This window comes from Passer domesticus, chromosome 4 (genome assembly GCF_036417665.1).
Source record: "Passer domesticus isolate bPasDom1 chromosome 4, bPasDom1.hap1, whole genome shotgun sequence".
Classification (NCBI taxonomy): Eukaryota; Metazoa; Chordata; class Aves; order Passeriformes; family Passeridae; genus Passer; species Passer domesticus.
In genome coordinates, this window is record NC_087477.1 from 76,028,522 (window position 1) to 76,053,057 (window position 24,536).

Consider the following 24,536-nt stretch of genomic DNA (forward strand, 5'->3'; position numbering starts at 1 on the left):
TGTTAGTTATTACATCCCCCAATTAATAGCTTGTTTCCTGGTAACCAGCTACTGGACTCTGGTTCCATTTCATGCTGCAGAGCTGGAGGACATGTACCATTCCTGCTTTGGCAAGGTTTGAGCATCCAAACAGGACTTCTGCACCAGCTGAGCTGCAGAGATGCATCAAAGCTCTCTCTCACAGCATGGCACAGCTGGCTGGAGCCCTGGGAACAGCCACCTTTTCACTGGGCAGCAGATCCATCCCTGCCTGTAGCTGATGTGGCTCGAAGCACTCTGGGATCCTTGGGGATGAAAAGCTCTGTAAGGACTGGAGTTGTTTATTATGATGATTACTGAAATAAAACTTTAAAATGCCTTAATGTAAGGAGCTTGTTGGAAGGTTTACAGTTTGGGGTGTTTTATGAGGGGAGAATTTATTTCCAAGAATTACATTAGTGTAAGTCCCCCTTAGGATGATGCAAAAGGAGAGTTCCAGAGTATTACAAAATCAGCATGGCTATAGCTTTTTAAGCTTTTAAGACCCCTTAGTATCAAGGGGAAAGGGGAAAGGAGAGTAAGGCAGCCAGAGCAGGAATCTGTTTCTATTGGGAAACTATTAGAAAGATGCAATGTGATGGCTGGGACCCAGACAGAATTTAAATGTCATCCCTTTCCTATAAATAATTAATAACTATCATTATGTTATTCATGCAGAGAGCAGAGGAAAATAATCTCTCTTGATTGAACTGGGATGCTGGGATGCAACATTTTGGGCTGGAATTCAGAGGTCCCAAGTTCAGGGGTCCTGGGTGGTGTGTCCCAGCTGCTGGGTGATCTCCACTCCCACTGGAGCATCTCGGGAGCAAAGGGATGAGGGTCCTGTGCCAGAACACATCAGGGGCTGCAGCCTGTCACTTTGAGGGTTGTTCCAGATGCTCTGCAACCCTCACCAGGAAAAAGGGACATTTACTGTGAATAACTTTTTCATCTCTGGAGCCTGAATTTTACCATCTATATCCACAGTCACAGGGGTTGTAAAGTCACTGCTGTGAAGCTTTGCCCTATTATAGTCTCCCTGGTGGTAGAAAATATCACAGTTTTTTTCTACTAAACACTGAAATTGGAGACATGCCCCTTGTTTGGCATTTATGATGTGAACAGACAAGGCACGAGCAAGGATTTGAGTTCAAAATACAGAGGCTAAAGCAACTTGGTGAGTCAAAAGACATGCAAAGGGGTGAATGACATATCCCACATCCCTGTCAAGTGTCCCATCTTTTAAGAGGAACTGTGCTGCTCACCTCCTGCCTCAGTGCCTTTGCATTGCATATACATGCAGTACATTTCTATGGGAACTGCCTTATTTACACAGCCTGCCCTCTCTGTGTCTGAGCTAGAGAAGAGAACTGATGGAAAGAAAATGAAGTGGTTACTAATTAGCAAATGGTTCATTAACAGAAGACATCTGCTTCATATTAGGCAGGAAGAGATGAAGGCTGAGTCTCACATTCCCAGTGACTGGCTGGTTATGGAGCTGGAATTAACTCAAAATCAGGCCCTTTTTAGAGTAGCTTTTTTTCCACCAGGGGCCATCCACCCTACTCTGCATCCCAGCTCTGCCTCATCCAAATTTCCTACCTTGGTATCAAAGGGAATGGGTGGGAGGCTTTTGGATTGGCAAGGAGAAACTGGAATTACTCCTACAGTGAGTTCAAACAGGCTTAAGCTCAGTCTTTGAATTAATAATGGGAGCAATCTCCTGTAAGGTGACCAAAACTCCTCCAGGACACACAGCTCAGTCCAGGGAGGTGATGGAGCTGAGAATTCATTTATTAACAACTTATTGGAAGAACACCAGTGGCTGATTGGCCAAACCATTTTAAATGCCATTTGAACAATCTACTTCCTTGGCCACCTGGGTGCTTTGGGAATTGCCCGTCACTGCATTGTGTGAATATTTCAAATCAGGATCAGGAAAAGTCTCTAGCTCCTCCAGTGCAGCAGTGGTTTTCTCCTAAAAGACAGGGAGGAGGAGGATGAGTGACTTCACATGGGATACTGTAAAACTGAAATACCACGAAGTCCAAAGGTGAGATTGTTGTACATGGCCTGGAAAACAGCAGGCAGGACACACCTGGGAATTTCTTGTAGTTTTATTTTCTGCTGGAGAACTTGGAAACTGTGTGTGATGAACACATACAAATCATATAAGAACATGTAAAAAAACCCCTTCCTTTCCCTTGAAGGAAAGGGAACTGGCCTAAACCAAATCCTCTCCTATTAAGGCAGCAAAATTCCCTAGATTTTAGAAGCAGTTGAATGGATCAGCGGATTTTGACACCAACAAGAAGGGCAGACTGCTGATTGCATCAGCTACAAAACTCCTTTTCTTTGCTCCCACATGGATTTTCTGCCTATGGATCAAAACTATTTGAATTTTGGGTCTTGTCTACCAAGCAAAATTGCTTAGAATATTCTATTTTGTGCGAGCTGCTCTGGGGCTGCTTCTCCTCTGAACCCTACTGAGGGAGTGTACTCCAGAGCAATTATTTCACTCTGGAAGAGAGCAGTAATTATTCCACCCTAAAATGAAGACAGGCAGCTGGGTAGCTGCAGTGGTATTAACACTGCTGCCTGCTGGGTTCTTCCCCTTTGTTACACCTATGAACTCTTCTATCCTAGCATAGGTATGCAACCCTCCTCTTCCCTTCCCATGGAAAGCTGACTTGTTTTACCATCATTTCTTAATTCCTTTGACCTCTGCTCAATTGGATGCAACCTCCTTTTGTTTTAACTGCATCTGGGTCTTTCTGTCAGTGCTCCTGGAGTCCCCTTTTCTTTTGCTGGATGTCTGATGAGGGTGAAGTGCAGCAGGCAGCTCTCAGCCCCTTGGTGCTGGAGGGAGAGCATTGCTGCCTGTCACTGCCCCTTGTTTACAGTCCTCAGGCAGCTTCTGGTCAGCATGACAGTGTTTTCCTGCCCGAGCCAACTTGAATTAATTTGGAGCATAAGATTTCAGGAGACAGTATCGAGTCCTTCAGTGAAATCCAAATAGACTGCAGCTGCTCTGTGCTCTATTAACCCCATCATTTTGTAATTCTGTCCAAAAGAACCAGGGGGAAGGGCACAGAAAGCTGGAGTCGGGAAGGATTTTGATTCCACAAAATCAAAACGCAAGCTGGAGGGAGTGTAAGAAATATTTTCCTGGAGCAGGGCAGCAGGTCAGTGAGATGGATTTCTTTACCTCTGCATGCTCTTTTAGCATAATTAATGGTTGGTGTATTCTCCAGTGTGAAAGTTTGTGTCCCTCACGGGCAGTTTTCTGAAGCATCTTGTGATTTTGGCTCTAAGGTTCTTAGCTCATACCAGCTTCCAGGAGGACTTCTGTGACTTAGAGATGGGTTCTTCAAAGTAGTTACAAGAAAAAATAATGATAATTTAAAGCACCTTCTCTTGCCATACCTCATTAACAAATCTTCTCAAGGCCTAATACTGACAACATCATTGGATGCTGCTTAGGACTTTAAAAGCTATTGATCTCAATAGTGCTGTGGCACACAAACCAAAGTGAGAATCTTGCCCAAAATACTCAATGTTTGGTTTTGTTGGTTTTTTGTTGGTGTTTTTTTGGTTTGGTGTTTTTTTGTTTGTTTTTGTTTTTGTTTTATATTTTACATAATGTTAGCCCCCTGTTGGCCTCTAAATGGATCCTGGCCCTGTTGTCCTCCAGGTGTTGAATGGTTTTTCTTCACTCAGTCATTGCCATGTTTCTTCTTCCCCTGTTTTATGTAGCTTCCATCCTTGCAATGATCATTGGCATTTGCTATTCACCACATGTAAGTGTGTCCTGGTCTTCAAGTGCTTGACAAGAAACCAAACCAGAAACAAACATCTTGGTGGTACAAAAACTATCCAGTTATTGCCTTGGTGGGATGAGGGGAGAGGAGCTGAGCAAGCCCATTTGTGCATGTTCACTTTTTCCAGCAAAGAAGAGATTTCTCTTCCCTAACTACCAAGCTGCCTGGCAGTTGCCCCTTCCTGCTAAAACATCCCAGCCTTGTGCTTGTGTCCTCCCTGCTGGAGAAACCTGCAGCCCAGTGTGGGTGTTTCCATCGTGGCTTGGCAGCAAGGAGGACAAGAGTAAAGCCAGAGCCTGCTCCAGATCCTGCAGGAAAGAGATGCTTCTGCTGAGTGGGGCTGGGATGTGGTTACACTCTGTGGCATCACCAAAAGGCTACTGTGCTGACCTTGGGATTTTCTCCACAGAGTTCATATTGCAGTATGGACAGAAAGAGATTAAAGATGAAACCTTGGGAGATTGTTTCTGAGAAGCAGCTTCATTCATTTCACTTTCCTTCCAAACACATCATCTCACCAAAATGTCACAAGGGAGCACTGAGGCATCTTTACCACCCACTGCTATGAGATACCCTCGGCAACCAAATCTCTCTGCTTTTCCTTCTCTCTTCCTCTAAACAAAAGAAAATAAAACAACAGCAACAAAAAAAAATCAAATCAAACCAAACCAAAAAAACCTACCAACCAATTAAAAAAAAAAAAAAGAAAAAAATAAGCATCAAAAAAGCAGATTTTCTCTTTATTTCCCCCACACACTATTGTTTTAAGTTGGAAGAGCCCTTCTCTATGTTACTTCCCAAGCAAGTAGTTTCTCTTTGGACATTTCCTTATTAATATCTGTAATGCATCTGAATGCAGACTTCTTTTTCTCTTCAAAAAGTACAGCAGAAGCTCAAAAATAAGTTGTTTGGGTTTTTTTTTGTTTTTTTGTTTTTTTTTTTTTTTTTGTATAAATGTTTCTGATATATGTGAAAGGTAAAGGATGAAGTAAATTCCTGTGTCAGAAGAGGAAGATCTGGGATGCCTTTGAACTGTCTCTAGCCTCTCTTGCTTAGACAAGACCCTGCACAAGGACAGGGTGTCTTGCTCCCTCAGAGGTATTGGGAACTCAAAGTTATTTCTCTGTGTCTCATTTTTCCTGTCCTCAAAGCACAGCCCAACTCCAGATGTTCTACTGATGCCAACCAAAGCAGCTCCTCCTTAGCTGGTGTTTGCCACAAACCCATCTGCTTGTATTGCTGATAGCTCTTGTCCTTCCCCATGTCACCTCTCTCCTGGTGATTTATTTGTCCCTTCATGCTGTCACATCTTGATTTATTCCATTGCTGCTGATGGCAGGGTCCTGCCTGGATTCTCTGCTCCTGGTGCTCTCTACTCTGTGGCAAAGGTAATTACCAGTAGCAGAGAGCAAGAGGTTAATTCCAGGCTCCTTTCCTCTGCCTGCACCAGGCATAAATTCTCAGTAGAATCAACTGTGCAAGCAGCTGCCACTCAGCAAAGAAATAAATAATTCCATTTTTAAGAAAGCAAAATTTTCATGTAGTGCATAACTGGAGAGGTGATATTTAAGTGTATTTTTGTGGGTTTGGAATGAAACCTTCTTTGTAGAGGTTTAAATACTGATTATCTCAGTCCATTTTCATTCAAAACCCAGCATGGTCTGAAGGGAGCAAATATTTCTAAAAGCATCCAAATGATAAATTATTTTCAGACTGATGGAGAAACATTAAATATGTTTTCCTTTTTCATTACAATTGTTTTAATTAGTATTGTGTTTCTAGTAAGAAGAATTAATATTTCCTGCTTTGGCACTCTGTTTCATTAAGCAAATTGCTTGCTAGTAAATCAGACTTAGTTGGCTCCTTGTCTGATTTAAAGATTTTACCCATAGCCCATTAAACAGGCTGCTGGTGATACCATCAGCAGAGGGCAAAATCTGTGTGATGGACGGAGGTTTCTCTTTATTCCCATTGTAGTTTCATTCCATCTGCAGCTGGCTGAGCACACAGGCTCCCAAGTACCACATTAAATGCTTTTTGAATGCTTCCAGGGACAGTGACTCCAGCACTCCCTGGACAGCCTGTTCCAATGTTTGACAAGTCTTTCCGTGAAGACATTTTTTCCTAATCTCTGATCTAAATCTCCCCTGGCACAACCTGAGGCCATTTTCTCTCATCATGTCTCTTGTTACCTGAGGGAAGAGACCAACACCCATCTCACTACAGCCCCCTCTCAGGTCTGTCTTACCTGGAATTCACCACTTGCAGTAGCTCATCAATTAGTGAGATTTTTGCATAACTTGGTGCAGCTGATTATTTTTGAGACCTCATGAAGGGAACCAGAACAAAGACTGCAGAGTCCACGGCTTATATCTGATGGTCCAACTCCAGGGTTAGGGGGAAAGAGTGACCCCACAGGTCTGATTCCTGCTGTGAAGCTGAAGAACAGCCCAGAGCAATAGCCACAGGTCTCAGGAAGGGTTCACCAGAGCTGCAGCTCTCTGCAGCAGAGAGAGTGGAGCTCTACCCAGCTGAAATGTCTCATCCATCCAGCAATCCCCAGTGGGTTCACCTGGAGAAAGCTCTGCTCCAAACCCCAGAGCCCCAGGGGTGCAGTCAGGGCTGATTCTGCAAAGCAGCCTTTACAGGCAACTGCTCTAAAGCATCTGCAAGCATAGATCAAAAGCATTTGGGAGGTTACTTGGGCATTAGGCACCCGGCCAGGCACAGTGTGGGCTGGCACTGCCAGGTTCTTGTAAGCACAGGAGTTGTGACAGTGATGTGGGAAGTTTAATGTGGAAGTTTTTGGTGGCAGAGCTGGGTAGTGGGTGAGGAGGAGCTGCTGGGGATGCAGAGGGCAGCAAGGGACAGTGACTGGCTGAAGAGGTTTTGCAAAAGGTTCTGCTGTGAGAAACACATATTTCATGAGTGGTTTCTTCAGTGGTCTTGGTATGAAAAGCTCTAGGTCGTTGGTGGGATTTCCTCCTGTGCAATCCCTCCTGCCATGACTGTCTTCTGTTTGGGCTGTAGTTAGCAGTGAGCTGCCTCAGGCTGGGGTATCACCAGAGCTGCAGAGGGATCAGAAGGGATCTGAACAAAGTGTGTGGGATATGTGCCCTCAGGAGAGGACAAAAAGCTGTTTCTTGAGCCACAGGAAGCCCTGTCCCAGGCAGGTCATCTCAGAGATAACACGAAGATCTTTACCTCCCAATTTTAGCATGGATGGGTTGTCTCAGTTGAACACACATGCCATTAATAAAGCCTTAAATTCATGTTTGTGCTTATTTGCCCTTTGGGCTTCAAGGAAAAAAACAGAAAAACAGTGAGATGTACAGATAAAAGTTTTAGCATCTTTGGCCGAATCTTCAAGTTTGGGACTGGTGTAGGAGGTGGCAGGAGGGGCTCAGGTCAGGAAAGCAGGAAAGCAAAGCCTGGTGGAGGAAAGGCACTTCTTCAGAAAGGAGCTGGGGTCTGAAGACATACTAGATAAAGGACCAACATGAGAATCCCTAAAAGTGATTTCTCTAAAAACTTTTATTCTGTGCATGTCTGCCCAGGCATCTCATCTTGATCCTGAACAATTTTTCTGATTTTAAAATCTGCAACAAATCACAAGCAACTGCACATGAGCTTCTCTTGAAACACTCATGTAGCTGCATGTCTGATTATAATTACACTCCTGTGAAAATTTTTGGTGGACCCAAGGACTTAATCCCACAAGCCTCACTGATCACATCGCTGTACGTGAGAATTTATGCATGTGGGATTAAATGCTGCCTTCAGCAATGAAGCAATTAATTGTTATAAGCAGAAAACTTGCATGGGTGGGGGAAGAAGGAACAGGCTAAAACACACTGCCAGTGAAAGGAGATCTTTCACTGCTGTGGGTACAAATCCCTGTCACTAGGGCTCATTGCTGGACACTGCTGGCCCAGGCTCTGTGCTTACCAGGGAAGTGATGATTTACTCTGCTTCACCCAGAGAGGGAAAGAAAACCTGATTTTAATTCCAGCTGCGTAAAGAGTGTGTGGGTGTGCCAGAAGTGCTTTCCCTGGAGAGGTCCTACAATTCTCTGGTTTGCAAATTTCCTGATAGTCAGAGAGCTGCTGAGGCTGGGCATGGCTGCAGGCAAGGGAGCAAACCACTGCCTGAGCCAGGGGGTGACCACCCACCTGGGAGTGCCCTGAGCCAGACCAGCTGGGCACACGGTGTGAGTTAGTGAAGAAAGGGAAGGGGAAGGGAGGTTTGATTGAGTTGAGGACTGAACAAAGAAAATATAAGTTTGTTCAGACACTGAGCTCTGAGTACTGCTGCATGGGAGGTCTTTCTGCTGAGGCTGCATTGGAAGACCAGGGTGGTATGTGAGTGCTCAGGGAAGGGATTGCACAGCCCAAAGAAGTGGCCCAGTTCCCTCCTGTGACCTCCACCAGCTCAGCTGCAGAATTCAACACACCTTCTTATCTGGGACTATGTTCAAAGTCTTGCTTCTGTGGAAAGGATCTTCTTGTGGAAAAGAGAACTTATTTTCTTGGTTCTTCTCCTGAAAACCTTCACGACTTCACCCAGTCCCCACGTACACAACCAAATAAAGATGAGTTTTCACAGAAGAAGACACTTTCTCCTGTTACTCTGGTGTAAATGTGGGGCTCAGAAATAAACCACACTGAAGGCACCTGGTTATTGAGGAGAGCACCTGCTGATGGTGAATCTCATCCCTGGTGTAAATCAGAAAAAACCTGAGTTCACCTGTTGGTGGCATTATCCTCTCTTGCAAATTATCACTGTCCTATTGAAGATCTAGATTTAACTCTTTATCTCTTCTCTCTTTCCTCCTCAACAGGAGCAAAGTGAAGGAGTAAACTGAAAACAGTGAAGGACTAAACTAGGATTTCTAAGTGGCAAGAAAGGCAGTTTGGAGCTGACACAGTCCTTTCTGCTGAACAGAAGGCATCCTTTACCTTCGGTGGGTTTCAGAGAATTGGCATTGCAAATTGTTGGAGCAGCATTACACAGCTGCAGTCATGATGGTCTGAGGTCACTAACCAAGTAAAGTTAGATTTTCCTTGCTCACTTCATCTGAATATTTGGGGTAGGGGGAAACAATGAACTCCTGCACACCTGGGCTTTTCTTCCCATCTGTATATAGCTGTGTCTTCAGAAATGGTCTGTAGCCCCCCTAGAAATGGCAGGAGCAACCCTACTTCCTGGGACATGAGCCTGGGAATCTCTGGTACCTTTTTTCTGAGCTATTTGTTAGAGAGTTTGTCTCATCTGTGTTCAGTTTCTCTGCCACAGCTGTCTTGGAGCTGAAGTGGGAAGTTCACCTGCAAGGGCAGCAGGAGGCAGCTGCTGTCCTGTGGTCTAGTGTGACTGCTGACCTGCGTGGGCTGTCTCCCTGGAAAAGTTTGATGCCCACATTTGAATAAGTAGATCCCAGACATTCAGGGTGTTCTGCCAGAAGCCCCAATGGTTTGGCAGATTTTCCAAGCTCATGCCCCTTCTTGCTTTCATTGATGTCCGTCTTAATTATTTAATATATACCGTTCCTTGCTGCATGAAAGAGTGTTCTGAATGTGGGAGAAGGAGACTTTGTTGTCTCTTATTACTCATGTAATTAGGCAGTACTGGTAACTTTATGTAAAGGAATATGAAAATATTTGGATTGCTTTTGGCCAAATGCCTCGCAAACTTCAGAATCCCCTGAATTTAGATGAATTTCATGTTTTTCTGGGGTTGCTGTAATCTCTTGAGGAGTTTAGCTAGTTAGGTACAGCAGGTCCCTTCAGGGCTTTCTGCCCCTTTGTTGTCATATATCAATCAGCCTCTTAAATAATTAATTAAGCCATTGCCATTAATAATGGCTGGGAAACATTCTCATAGTTAAAACACGACCAGCCCACAAGCTTTACCAGTCAGCAGTGAAAATGCTTGTCACCAGCTCTGCGAACAGTGGAGCGTGTAAGTCTTCAACAGGAACGGCTCTATAGGACTGAGGAAACAAGTGGAAGGCTTGCTGTTTTATTAGCTCAACAAACTACATTTCACTCCTGTCTCTGTTTCCCTTCCTGCAATATATGCCCCGTTCCCAAAACGCTCCTGTAAACAATGGGGAGGGAAGCCTTTTGTGTGGCTTTCGCTAAGATTGCAAGTTGTGTGGGCAATGCAAGTCGACAGAATTTCAATGAGATTTGCAAGCCTGTGTACTTGTGCAAAGGGAAGTATTTCATAATGCCTACTCTCTCTTAATTGACTTATTTTTTTGCAGGCTGTAATTTATATGAAGGCAAAAAAGGGAAAGTGCTTTGGCAAAACAGTCAAGTCTGTCTTTGAAGAAACCAAAGAAATTTTGGATGGATTTATTAATTCTGTAATTAAAAGTTTGATGCAAACATGACATACTGCAGAAATTGTAAATTGCTCTGCTTAGTGCTCCAAAGGTCTCATCTCTTTATGTTAGGCAAAGTTCTGCCATGAATTGTATATTAAGCAGTGTTTTGTGGACCACTTCAATTATTTTTAGGTTGGCTTTTTGGTTTTTTATTTTAATTGTGAATCTTTGTACCATCTGGCTCTACATGTTACTGAAGAAGTTAAAGTTCCTGTTGCCTGTCCTGTATCCTCATTGATTATTGATCTCTTCACAAACATCACTTAATTATAACAGTGAAGAGAGGTTTAGGCACCTCTTTACAGCATCCAAATTGATGTTCATAGTGAGCAGTTGAAACTGATACCTACTTTACATTATACAAAGAGTATGCTGGGCAACATGTGTGTGAAATAGTCTGAACTTAAGCAAAGTAGGGCAACAGTAAGTTTATTCTGGCTGCTCCAGCACACTGTGAATGCAGCTTTCCATCCCACTGGCTGCAGAAAGACACAACCACGTTCTCCCTGCACTGGATTCTACTGTGCTGTAATTGCTTATGAAAATCAATGTTGTGCTACCACTGTAGCAGCAGAACCAAGTCAGAGGAGGGGTCTAGAGACACTAGAGGGTCTCTAGAAGACCCTTAAGGCTGAGGTGGTCCTTGGCAGTGGGGAATTTAGATATGTTGGAGTAGGTGGCCATGGTCAGAGCAGGCATGTGGATTTCAGAGGGCTGAGAGTGAGCTGAGATTCCCAGCATGGTGGTGGTGACTCATGGAAAATCCCTTGGGAAGGGGAACCAGTCTGTTGCCAGCAAAGTGGCTGTCCTGGATCTTGAGAGGCTTTGTTCTAAATTCATCTCCATCGACGTTCCTGATCTGCTGGCAGTGGAGGGGCAGCTCCATGGGACCTGTTCTGGGAGGAAGGGCTGTGTTTATTTGCATCCTTTTGAAACAGGCAACAAGCATTTCTAGTTCCCCAGTGGAGAACAGAGCCATGGAGCTTGAAATGTGGGATCTTTGGGGAGTTTCCTACAGAGGAACCCAGACACCAAGCCTGGTGTGGGAACTCACTTTTCTTGGGAAGGTTCTCAGGAGTGATGGGAAAATGGGCTCTGGGAATCTGGACATTGAGAGTGTTCCCTGTCCTGTGTTGCAGAACAGCTCATGGTGCTTCATCCTCTCTCTGAAATCCCAGGCATGAAGGACCATTAGCCAAAATATTTGTGGCATAAGTGGGTCCCCTTCTCCTGTTGTACACAGAAGGAGGACTCAGAGAAGCTGCAGTGGGCAGAGAGGTGAGGGCCCAGGAAACCTCACCATCAAAAACAGAGGTACCACTGGTGCCCTTAGCATCAGCAGGGCCTTTTGTTTTGGTCTTGGCAAATGTCAGTGGTGTCATTCTCCTGGATGGGAGGGTGGGAAGGGGAGCTCTACAAAGTGGGATAGGGGGTTGGGGTCCTTGATCTCAGGACCAGAACCTCTGTGCCCTTGTTCTTACCCACGCTGTTGCAGTCACTGCTCCAGAGCACTGGGCAGAAATACCGCTTCCAGTCTTGTAATGTGCTGCCCAAGCAAATGTAAAATATTTAATCTGGCATTGCCAAAGGGGTGCTTTATGACTTCTGCCAAATTACATTATATAAACATAATTAAAGGGTTAGCTTTGTTTGAATCTGTCATTCTAAGCAATAAAGATGTCAGATAATTTATTGTTGCATTTTGATACTCACCCTATTAAGCTAATAACAGTTTTTGTGTGTGCATGTATGTATATGAGAGCAGTGTTCATGGAGTTTGTCTTTTTGAAAGGTGACTGAGTCTGAGGATGTTGCTGATGGAGTCCAGGAGCATTCTCTGCTACTAAACTACCTTCCAGAGTTTGCTTTTGAGCCTGGATGCCTGCAGCTCCCAAAACTGCTTGGGAAGGCTGAGAGGAACAGAAATCTGTCCCTGTGCATCAGTGGCAGCAAGAATCTGGTGAGGGGAGCAGGGAGATGCTGGCACCACTGTTGGGCAGAGCTGGGATTGTGCTGGGTGAGCTGTATGCTTTAGAGGTGGGACGTGAGCCCTGCAGCCAACAAATGTCAAGCTGTGATAGGCAACGATTCAACAACTTGAAACACAAAAAACATGATATTTCACATTAAAAAAAAATTAATAAGTTCTTCCTCCTGCACTGTGGACCCTTCATGCCACTGAGTATTCAGCATTTTAGCCAAATCCTGTCCTTGTTTTAGGAACAGAGGTGCAGCTACCTGGCTTATTGAAGATGGGGGAGGATTTGGGCACATGCCTGTGCTGTGGGTACCAGACAGGAGCAGCCCTGGCACAGTATAGGATGGAACAGAGCAGTGGCCAGAGCCCAGGACTTGTCCTTCCTTATCTGGGAGGGAGCTGGGATGGTTTTGGCTCATGGTGGCAGGAGCTCTGTACAACGGGGCTGATGTGCTGGGTATACACTCAGCTTCTGGAGCAAAACAACACTCTCCCTCCCCCTCTATTTTAAGACCTGTGTTACAACCACTAAATTGATAGAAAAACAAGCCCAAATCCTGTCGAGTACTAAGACAAATATTTTTACGGTTATTTTAAGATTTATAAAAATATTAAACTAGAGAGTAAAATACACTTTATTAAACTGTCCTATTTACAGTCACATACATGGACTTTCTGTTGGGATACAGAAAGTAAAGATGCCTCTAATACTTGCATTATCAGATTCTGAGAGAGTTTATAGATCAGTAGGTGTAATTATTCTCTTGAAATCTGCTGCTAAGATAGGCTTTCCTTAAAGTCAGCTTTCCTTGTGGCTGCTGCTGAGTGCACACACGGAGCTGTAACGTGCTGTTTGTGCACCTCTCCAGAACAGCAGGTTCACAGGGAGCTGCGTTTGTCAGTCATTCATCACTCCTATAAAGTGTCCTATTTAATACTGAGACATTGCTGCTGGATGCCTGAAGAGTCCAGGCATACTAGGGGATTAAAAAAATAGTTCAATTAAAGACCAGGGCAAAAATAGTTTCATGGGTTTTCTGTTTCAAATTAAACTCTTAAAAGCCTCTTTCCCAAATTTCTTCCATTCTAGTTTTGGATCCAGTCCTAAATACTGGGTCTGAAACCCCAAATTACACCACAGTTTGTGCCCACGTCAGTGAAGGGCTGGATCCAAATAGCAGAAATAACCACACTGAAATCCAGGGAAGCTTTGGGTCCCCTGCCCAGGTTCAGCAGAGCCCCTTTGCCTTGTGGATCCTCTCTGCCATGCCAGACCCCCATCTGCCCATCCACCCACATCTAATCCACACAGGGCCAGCCTGGGTAAATATAATCTATGGTATAAATATAAAAGGATCTGTGTTAGCTGTGAGGACTGGTAGGGGTTAAGTCTTTTATGAGTTCAATTAGGAAATTAAGCTTGGTGGGAGACCTGCAATGCTTTCCAGTCGTTCTCCAAGTATCACAACAAACCTCCTCATTTTAGGCATGGTATCTAGGGGGGTATCTGGCTTTCTAATCTGGGGTTTGGTTTGGGCTCATCTCTACCCAAAATATTATTTTAACCACTCTTTGTATTTCATTTCCATACTTTTTCTTTGGTATGCTTTGAGAAAAGATTCTGCCAAAGACAGAAATGCTTTGAGCCTGAAAAACATTTTTTTGCTGTGTATATGGAAGGCGGTGTTTTGCTTGGCTTAGCTTGTGAAATACATGGCACAACCTGCATGAAATATTTGAGGCTGAGGAGACATGAGCAATTCTTGAAGAAATTAAAAAAAAAAAAAAAAAAAAAAGTGAATTTTCATTCAAGGGTCTCATTTGTTTAGAGCCACACCCAGACAGGAGGTGTGGGGCAGAGCAAGGAAGAAGAGTTGATTTATGAACCTGTAAAATTAAAATTATTATAAAGTAAAAAAAAAACAAACAACAAAACAATCCTCCCAAAAAGCTCAGACTCATGGCAAGGTTCTACATATGTAAGAAGAAATTAAATCATTAGTGTTTGATAAAAATTCATGAGACTAGAAGTAGCAGGGGTTGAGAGGAAAGTCCTGCCTCATATGCCCAGACTGTGGGGAAAGGGCTGCCAAGTGCCCCTCTCCTCACTGGGGTGGGCTTTTCCTGCCAAGGGTGGCAGAGTATGGGGTGGAAGACTAATGGGGTGTTATCAGAATTGTAGGATAATTTAGGGGACCTGCTGGAAGGGATCTCGGGAGTTTTTCATTCTGACTTCCAGCTCCAAGCAGGGTCAACAGCAAGTCCCAAACTCCATGGGCTCTTCTCTGCCCTAGAAGTATCCATGTGCCTCCCAAAAAAGGTGTGGAGAAGAGATGGCAGAAACAACTGAATCTGGCTCAATCTGCTCTTTAGCAGGACTCAAACTAAGGAAGGCCCTGGTTTGCCCCATTTCAGACTGGTTTTCCTTGGAGGTCCCAGCATGAGGATGGGCTGGTGTGCACAGCAGAGTTGTGGCCCCTCAGCCTGTCCCCATGCCTGTTCCTCCATGGCGTGGTGCCCCAGGCTGTTTGACCATGTGTATGGAATGTGTGAGCTTGATTTCCTTTCATTGTCTCTGCCAGTGCTGAGATTTTGGCTACAGAAAGGGGCTGTGATGGCAAGAGCTACTGCAGGTGATGTGTTGTCATCCTGCCTGCCAGCCATGAGTTGGGTCAGGAGAGGGTAACTGGTCATTGTTTGTGGGCAAATATTCCCAGGGGCCTGTGATAGCACACCAGGGCAAACCAAGGCAGAACTCCTACCTCCTGGATTTCCAAATCCCAGCCACAGCCCCATGAAGGTGAAAGATGTGGGCAGAGGAAAGCCGAGGAGGAGATGGTGTTACTGCAACACACAGCAGCTGTAGGATATTAGCTGGCTCCTCCACACTGCTCCTGCTGCAGCTGGTGGGCATTTTGCACTCTTGTTTGCTTGTTGGTCATTGCTTAATGCCTTGCTTGGCAGTTTTCCTGACGTGCCTCCACCTGCAGTGAGCAGCTTCTCCTGCAGCCCCTGGCAGAGCAGACTGTGTCCCAGTTGGGGAAGTTTCTCAGTGAGATGCTGGAGGGCGTGGGAAAGAGAACTAGGACTTGGGGGACCAGCTGGTCCTTGGAACAACCTGCTCTCTCCATTCAGGTACCTTTTCACATGTCAGGAGAGCTTTTATTTATCCAGAGCAGACAAAATTGTTAGGAAGATAATAAAATAGGCTGAGGTTCTGTGGGCATCTTGTGGGATGCTGCTTGTTTGCTTTTAACATGGAGTAAGTTTTTTCTTAAATTGGAAAATGTCCTTTGAGGGTACCCTGGGGTGCTGCACAGGGCAGTTTCTTTAGCTCAGGGGTAAGTGTGTGGATCCAATAGCTGTGGGACAGATGTGATCAGCAAACTGACAAGCTGATGTTTAGGGAATTTGCAAAGCCAGTGGTGGCATGGGACATCCTATTCCAGTGGCCCCCATGTCCACAGCCCAGGCTCCACACCAGCAGCTCAGTCATGTTCTGTGTCTCTTCAATACCTTTTAATTTTGCTGGTTGCTTGCAAGGGTAAGATAGAAAAAAGTGGTGTTTTGGAGGCAGAAGAGAAGGTTTATAGACTTCTAAATTAAAAAAAAAATCTGACACTGGTCAAAGTTTCTTGACACCACCATTCCTACCAGTCATCCATACTGAGGCTGGAGCTACAGTTGTCTTCACAGCATGCTGGTGTGTGGTCTTTAGCCTGTAGTATTTCTGAAGACTCCCAAGACTGAATTTTCCTCTTCTGGACTCCACAACCCTAGTGCAAAAAATGGTTAGAAACTGCACTTCTAGTAGAGAGTGTTGGAGTCCAGATGATGTCCACAGTTGTTCTTATATCTTCTCTCCTCAAACATATCTTTTCCTGTCACTGGAGCAAATCTTGGTGGAGGCAGAGATGTTGCCCTGGGAGTGAGAGTAAAACCACCAAGAGGAGGTTGCAGGACAGGCTGATGGAGTCTGTTTGTGCTGGTTCCTCCCAGGTTCCTCCCAGGTTCCTCCCAGCTGAAGCAAGTCCTCTAATCTGACTATCAGCCCTTCAAGTATTCAGCCCAATCTCTGTAGCTCATCTCCAGGTTGAGCTTTTATCATAACTAACAGGAGAAAAAATTCCTTTGAATGGAAGAGACATTCTCCTTGTTAGACTCTGAAAGTGAAGCACGTGCACATGGCCCTGGTGCTTTTGCTGCTGGAGTCATTAAATCAGTTTAATTTGGCTGTTTCCATGTGCCTGGTTCATGGCAGGCAGCACCAACACACCGAAGCTTGGGCGCCCTCCTGCAGGAAGGCCGGGGCTTCAGGAAGGGGAAGAAGGCAAGTAGGAAACTGAAAACCAGCCTCAGGGAGTGACAGTTTGCCACTGGTTGATTAGGAGGATTGAAATAACCCATTAGGGAGCAGGCAGGAGAAATTTGTTGGTCTCATGAAGCGAGCAGCTGCTGCTTTTAGATCCATGCACAGGAGCTGCCAGGCCCAACAGAGGATGGGCCCAGGAGATGTTTTTGCTTAGGAGGGGGAAAATGCTGTGCAGCTGATCTCAGTGAGCTGAGCTGTGAGGGAAGGGCTCTACACCATGGCAGTACAGGGGTCAAACATCCCCAAGGATGTGCCTGTAAATGGTGTTTCCATCTGGTGTTGGGGAGAGAAGGAACAAGCCCTGTGCCCTGAGGGCTGGGACAGTGGGATGTGGCTGTCAGGGGCACTGAAACACCCAGCAGAGGTAAAATTATTGCAGAGGAAGAACAAGAAGGAATGTGAGAAAGGGAATTAAATAACTCCTGGTCCTGGACAGAGTGGTCAGTCCCCCTGACTCTGAGTGAACATTCTGTTGCCCAGCAACTATTAAGTTGCCAAGTAAACATTCACAGAGGTTGGAGTAGCCACAGGGCCTCTCTGCAGGGCTGGAGTAGCCACGGGGCTGCAGAGGCCGTAGGTCAAGGAAGGTGTCAGGAAAGCAGAGGCAAGAGGCTCCCAGGCTCATCCCCTGCCTGGTGCCTCCCCACTGAGCCCTCAGGGTGAGGGGCAGCCCTGAGCTGAGCTGGGAAAGGAGCAGTGCTAGCAGGACCTGGGCTCTCTGTTTCCTGCTGGTGGCTGGAGCAATGGAGACCTGGAGAAAACAAGAGATGTCAGCCCATTTCCTCAGGATGTGCAAGGTGGAGCTCCCTTCCTTCCTCAGGTGAGGGGGTTCTTCCACCAGCCTGCATGCTTTTCTCCAGCCTTCTCCATCCCTCTGTCCCTCACCATGGGAAGCTCCCATCCTTATGTCCATCACTTCTGCCTCCTCTTGCACCCCCTTCCCCAGCTCTGTTCCTCCCTAACACCCCTTTGCTCTGCCAGGGGGATGCCTGTGGGGAGGGTGGGAATGCCATGCTGCAGAGGGGATCTGAGATGATGCTGGGGGCTCTGCCCCATCACCCTACCCAGGACACAGTCCTAAATCCAGGGCAATCCAACACCCTGCCAAGGAACTTGATTCAGTGTGTAGCCTCAAGGAAAACTCCTGTGGCAGGGAACTCAGAGAGAGAGAGGAAGACTCCCAATCTTCATTTATTCAGCTCTTGAAGAAGAAGAAAGAAGCCCGAGAGATGGAAAAGGCCATGGTAGAGAAGGAAGAGGTGAGAAAGATGGGTGAGTGCTGGCACATTGGGATGGCTTGTGGTTTTTTGGAGGCTTTTTGGGAGGCGGGTGACAAATTTTGGGCACAGGCAGACATGTTGCCCTCGCTCTGGTGCTGCCAGGCCTTCAGGGAGAAGATGAAAGCCATCGCTGACCGATGGAGGGACCTGCACGCCAAGAGGGCCCAGCTGAAAGCCCGTGTGGAGAGGTCTGGAAGGACTGTGCAGGTACACCTGATGACCTGGAGCTGCACCACCAGCTCCTTCCCTCCCTTGGGGAAGAGGCTCTTGGGCCTGCACTCCTGTTCAAGCCTCCTGTTGAGAATAGAGCTGTGAGGAACAGGACTGGCAGGGCAAGGTTTTGTACCACAGATATGGGAAGCCCTGATAGGTCTTGGGTGGAAAAGAACTTGTCCTGTACCAGTGAGATCTCCTGCAGGCCCAAAATGTCCCCCAGGAAAGGTGTTGGCCTTGTCCCCACTGCTGACACCCAGATGTCTCCAGGGTGTAGATCCAAGCAGGTCTGAAATTCAGACTGCCATCCCAGGTACTGGTCTCCAGGACCAAAGGGTCAATGCAAGAAGGATGGCCCTGTGAAACAGGGAGAGGAAATGTTCCCAGGGTGGTCCAGTGTTGGTCTCTCCTCTCTGAAGATATGTCTACCACTGTTGGTAAGTAATCCAGCTCCATCTTACCTTGCCTTCCCTTCCCTCTCTCTGTATGTGCTGCCGGGGAAAACCACCAGAAAAATGAAGAGTTACGGATCCAGGCTCTGAAGATAAACAATATACGGAGAGAGGAGAAGATTAAAAAGGATTGTGAGCTTTTGAGAGCCAAGATGGAACTGGAAACCCTCAGAAAAAAACACCGGAAACTCTACAAAAAAGTGCAGAAGTACTCCATCTTCAAGAAATACCTCGAGGATGTGGTGGAGGTCTCACAGGTGAGTTTGGGGACAAGCGAGACAGATTACAGCCTTGGGGAGTGCCTTAGATAAATGCTAAAACTAGAAAAGATGGGGCAAGTCCAGGACACTGGACACTTGCTCAAATGCAGAGACCTCAGATGGGATGGAAAAACCAACCTGCAATCAAGGTGAGCCACAGGGAGCAGAGTTACAGTAGGAGAATCAGAACAGCAAGTGGAAGATTGAGAAAAGCAAAGAAAAACCGTCAGAAGGAGAGAAAGCTCAGGGCTGAGGGGGGGGGAATAGGGACACCTTTGTGACACTGTTTCAGGTCAGATGAATTGTTTGGGAGAAATGAAAATCTGCCCAGAAAGTGTCCCCAGGCAGTTGCCAAAAAGCTGTCCTCTGTCTTGAGAATGTCAGGACATCACTCATACTCCAACCACCCCAGCTGTGGCCTCCCAAGTCCTGGGGATGTGGCTCTGGATGCTGCAGTTGCTCTTTGTGGTTTATCAGAGCACTGCTCACCTGGGGAGAAGGTGCAGTACATCCCCTTGCTGTGGGGATGGCACAGTGGGAATGTGGCAATGCTCAGGAACTAGTTGGGGCAATAGTCTCATGGAGAAGGACAGAATCCCAGAACAGTTAGGGCTGGGGAAGGTGGGAAGATCTTTCAGGAGGGAGAGGCATCGGCCCAGGTAAGGGCAGGGTGCCAAATGACATGAGAGCTGCAAGCTGCTGAGGGAAGGGCAGAGAGTCACTAACATCAGGATCCCTGTGCTGCAGTTTGAGGACATCTCAGAAGTCACTGCAGAGTACAAGTTGCTGGTGAGGACACGGAAGGACCTTCTGCAGTCACAACAGGGGCACAAGCAACTGACTGAGCAGGACAACATGTTCCTGGAGCAGTACAAAGCACAGAAAGGAGCTGAGATGCTTCAGTACAAAAATGAGCTGGTGCAGCTCAAACTACGTTTTTATCAGGCTCAAAGTGACATCCCCCTCTGGGTAAGGAATTCTGGGGTGGGCAGGGGAAGATCTCCAAGCCTGGCTCTGTCTAGGCTGGCTGAGGGCTCATCTTTCAGCAATGGGGTCACAGCAGAGTCCAGGAACAGTCTCTGGGACTGGAAGAGATTCCTAATTTCATCCCCCTCCATGATGTTGGAGAAGGAAGAATGGCAGACCAGTCTGGAGTATGGAATTTAGGGTCTCCAAGCCTCTTCTGGTGCTGAAGCATGACCCATGCTGCATGTGCCCTCTCCTCCAGGAGGCTCATTGGGCTGACATCCAGGACAGGACTTCCAAGAAAACCAGGAAGCTGTGGACTATCAAGCTGGCCATCCACAACCTTTTCCAGTCCACCAACACACGGCTGCAGGCAGAGTGGAATGTGTTGGAGTGTAACAGCTGCAGACAGCTGAACATGGTAAAGCCAAGCCAGAAGGAGGAGCAGTAATGAGTCTCCACTGCCCCAAGGGAGGGGACAGCCCACAGACACCTTCCTTTTCACTGGGGCTCTCTCAGGCATGGGGCAGGGCACACCAGGCAAACCTGACTCTTCTGAGGAGGTAGGGCAGGAGTGGGAGCCAGGCAGGCTGAGGCAGGGGATGCAGATCAAGCCATGGCCAGCACTGGGTTTACTCACCCCTGCCCTGAACTCAGGCTCACCCACAAAAGTCCATTCTGGTGGTACAGATCCAGCAAGGCAAATGCCTTTTTCTGCTGCTCTGTTTGACAGGTGACATTTGCCATCTGAAAGGGCCAACAGGCCCCCCTGTGACTCCTGTTGCCATCCCTGCCCTGAGCTCTGCCATCTCTCTTTTCCACCCTAGATACAGGAGTTTATTCAACACCTTAAAGACATCCAGTTCTATGCAGGAGATGCAGAAGCACTAGAGGGTTGCTGGACCTCTGAAGACAAAAGGGACGTGGCAGCATGACCTGTCCTGCCAGTGAAGGTTCAGTGGGTTGAGAAGGGAAAAGAGGACAAGAGAACCCTACAGATACCCTAGACTAAAATAAATAATAAAGGTGTTTCGTCATTTCCTGGGAAGATTGGACACATCAGAGCAGCTCCATGCCACAGCTTCACCCCAGACAGCACTGGGGGCCTTCCTTAGAATTCTGACACAGTGTTCCTGCAAGGCTGGCAAGACTGTGAGAGCAGGCTGGGACAGGAGTATGGTTTCAAACAGGGATCAGTACTAATGTTCACATTTGGACATCCCACTCAACCTAAGCTCTTAGATATTTGAGAGACACGTCACAACGAGGTGGGGAGACTGTGCTTCAGAAGAGCTTCAGAGAGTTCCCACCACCACACCCAGCGCTTCCATGGATGTGGATTTCTCTGCACAGCCATGTGTTATGGACTAAAGCTCACCTTCCCCCTAAGATCTTAGGGAAAGTGTGAAGAATGGATATAGGTGACAGATGAACCAGCCAAAGCTGAGCATTTAGCTGCCCATCATGTGTGCCACCAAGATGAATGTAAAACAAGAGGACTAACAGTGGCTCTGGGGACACACTGTGGTGGTCAGTCAGGCTCCACAGTCTTTTGGGGAGATCCTTTTTATGCACCAAGGCCACAGTGACATAAGCTTACAGATTTTGAGGCAAGAGGCCATTGATCACATGCTCTTGCTCCCTGCTCTTCTGTCCTGAGCTGGGGGAAGAAGAGGAAATAAAACTCTCTGAGACTGGGGAAGGGTTGCACCGTGCAATGCAGAAATGCTGTGTGTGATGCTCAGCTGTCCCCAGACTTTGAGTGGGATTTGGGAGGAGCAGGGCTGGAAATGGAGCATCAGGGAATGAGCTTTGAGGGCATGTCCCAAAACACCCACCGCTCATTCAGAGAGATGTTTCCATCTTCCTCATCCTCACTGTGGTGACTTGTTCAGAGGGATGTTTCTACTTTCCCCATCCTCACCGTGGAGCAGTGTCCTTGCAATTGCTGGCTTTTTTAGGTCATGGTCTAGAGATAATTTGGAAGAATTAAAAATTGGTGTTAAAAAAGCAGTTCAAGTTCTTCAGCGTAGTGAGCATGTGAATGAGCGTGAATCCCAAACTGGCTCTTTTTAGCCAGGCAGGTTCTGCCATCCACTTGGTTTGATCTTCCAAAAAAACAGGGTGTGAACTTTGATATTTCCACATTGTATGGCAAGAAATAACGTGTCTCTAACAGTTTTAATCCTGGGTATTACCTCTCCTCCAAACTTCAGAGATTTACTGATATACACACCCTGCCTTCCCGCATGCGGGTGGGTAATTAGGAAGAAAAAATCCTCTTTGTGTGTTGGTACATGTCCTTCTAAGCAATCCCAATTTCCATAGGGATCACGTGGGGCTGAAATGCAGCTGTTGCTGGTATCCTGTGTGTTTTGCAGTGCATTGTGCTCATAAATAAAAAGTGGGACAAATTTCAGTACCTAATCTTTTACACAAGAGAACTAAATGAGGTCTTCAGAGCCCTGTGCCAACACAGAAATTAAAAACATGCTTGAATATTCTTACAGGAAATTTCAAAATTATATAAATTGACTATATTGGATTGAATGGTCATGTAGATTATTACCTTTGATTTTTAAAAAATTTATTTTCATTATAAAGGTTAAAATCAACAAATTAAAGCCTTTAATTAACATCCTCTTAGTTGGGAATATAACTATTTTGGAAAAGTTTTCATTTTATAGTCATGCTTTTAAAATGAGGATACAGAAATGTAGAAATTATATCTCAAACAATAATGTTTCTTTCACTATGCTTACATGAGCCTGGTCCAGTTGCCTTCATCTCCCCACATCACACTGCCATGAGTTAGGAAATAAAGATGAAATCCAAGGTTGTTATAGAGAATCTTTTTTCTTTGTTTGTTTTGGTTTCGTGGTTTGGGACTTTTTTCCATTTTTTTCTCTCTTTTTTTTTTTTTTAAATGAATTAATGAATGCCTCTTTTCAAATTAAAAACCTGAAGGAAAGAAAAGCTCTACATTTTCTTTCAGGTGAATACCAACTGTTAACTGAGACAAGCCAGTGCAAGGCCTTTGTTTCTTCTTTAAATTCTTGTATAACTGAGTTTTTTCAACATTAATTGGCCTACTAAGAGGGCTGGACACAGGCTGGAACTGAAATCTGAGTGCATAACAGGAATCCATACAGTGGTTAAGGAGTATCAGGGAAAATTTGTTCTTGGAGTTATATTGAAACAATTCCAATGTATCTTCACTGGAATTAATGAGTTTATTTTGGATTCATTCTCTTGTAAGTAGGAAGTTGGCAGCAGCAGGGATAAGAAAGTGGCTTTCTCTGAAATAGGACAGAGAAAGAAAGGAATGCAATCTAGGAAATGACACAGCACTGGTCTCTTAAGGAAAACCTCTTTCTATAACTTTTTTGCCTTACTGTATATTTTGCAGAAGAAAAAATAGTAAAAATTAAATGGAATGATAGATGTGTGTGAGGGAGACAGGATGACTCCTGTTTAGAATTTGGTTTAAAATCTGAGAATATTCATGTGATTATTCCTCAGGAAGGCAGATCTTTCTCATGGGGGCAGGCAGCCCCTGGGATCCACTCTCCGTCCTCGTGCTGTGTGGCACTGGGTTGTGTACAAATTAAAGACCAACAGATCGTGCTGTTCCCAGGCTGGCTTGGGGTCATTCTTGCATCAGGAGCTCAAACCCTGGTGTGCAGCAAATCCTCCACTGTTATGGGGAATTGCAGCCAGTCAAGTGCAGCCCAGTAATCCCAGGATTACTGTGGTTATGTGATGTTTATCTCATGTTACATCCTGGGCTTCAGGGCAGGATGGTCCCAGTGCCCTGCTACTCCTGTACCTGTCCCAAAGGTCTGGGATTCCTGGGGGCCATCCTGCATTTGGGGTGAAACATCTCTTTTTGTACCCCCCCAACACCCGCAGATATTGGATTAAATGTGGAACACTGGGCTTGTCCTCTGCCAGGATCTCACCTTCCACAGTTCCTACGAAATGCTGTTTTTAAGTCCACAAATATAATGTGCAGTCCAATTTGATTCTTCCCCTCTACTTCACTCGGCTGAATTCCCGCCTGGATCTCAGGTGGGATCCAGCTCTGGTATCCCCCAACATGAGCAGGACGTGGAGCTGCTGGAGCAAGTTCTAAAAGAGGTCACAAAGATGCTCCAAGGGCTGGAACACCTCTGCTATGGAGACAGGCTGAGACAGTTAGGGTTGTTCAGCCTGGAGAAGGTTCTGGGGAGATGTTACAGCATCTTCCAGTACCTAAAGGGTCTCCAGGAGAGCTGGAGAGGGGCTTTTGACAAGGCCGTGGCATGATAGGACAAAGGAGAATGACTTTAAACTGACAGAGAGCAGGTTTAGATTAGATTTTAGAAGAAATTCTTTATTGTGAGGGTAGTGAGGCACTGGAATGGATTGCCTGGAGAAACTGTGGCTGTACCATCCCTGAAAGTGTTCAAGGCCAGGCTGGATGGAGCCTTGAGCAACCTGGTCTGGTGGAAGGTGTCCCTGCCCATATCTGGGGATTGGAATTAGATGATCTTTAAGGTCCCTTCTAACCCGAACTATTCTATGATTGTGTGAAATTCAGTCCACTGTGGGCACAGCACATGCTCAATGGTGATGGGAATTGCAGTGTTCTTGGGCTTGGCTGTGAAGTATTTGCAAGATCAGAGTGTAGTAGAGAAGTATTTGCAAGATCGGAGTGTAGTAGAGAGTACAGTGCTGTAATTTTTGTTCAAGTGGCTTTAAAGGAAAAAAGGAAGCACCCAATCACATATTAGCTCTGAATTACTC

General features: G+C 46.0%; 1 protein-coding gene and 1 long non-coding RNA gene across 5 annotated transcripts; one reads left to right on the forward strand and one right to left on the reverse strand.

The window, feature by feature from the left end:
* On the reverse strand, positions 1-23,902 carry LOC135299613 (uncharacterized). Its single transcript, XR_010361574.1, has 5 exons — positions 23,711-23,902; positions 21,587-21,717; positions 11,282-15,981; positions 8,293-11,123; positions 1-6,907 (listed from the first exon to the last, which is right to left on the reverse strand). It is a non-coding gene; the product is annotated as an uncharacterized LOC135299613 (long non-coding RNA).
* LOC135299612 (coiled-coil domain-containing protein 42-like) lies at positions 16,262-21,761 on the forward strand. Of its 4 annotated transcripts, none has more exons than XM_064418916.1 (7): positions 16,265-17,397; positions 17,731-17,836; positions 17,960-18,064; positions 18,582-18,779; positions 19,530-19,751; positions 20,011-20,169; positions 20,576-21,761. In XM_064418916.1, exons 1-7 carry the CDS (start codon positions 17,321-17,323, stop codon positions 20,681-20,683), a joined length of 975 nt encoding a protein of 324 aa, XP_064274986.1. In that variant the 5' UTR covers positions 16,265-17,320; the 3' UTR covers positions 20,684-21,761. The 4 variants fall into 4 exon arrangements, with proteins under 4 accessions (XP_064274988.1, XP_064274986.1, XP_064274987.1 ...); XM_064418917.1 differs by having other exon boundaries at positions 16,267-17,397; positions 20,482-21,761; XM_064418919.1 differs by having other exon boundaries at positions 16,269-17,397; positions 17,777-17,836.
* Positions 23,903-24,536: the final 634 nt, after the last annotated feature.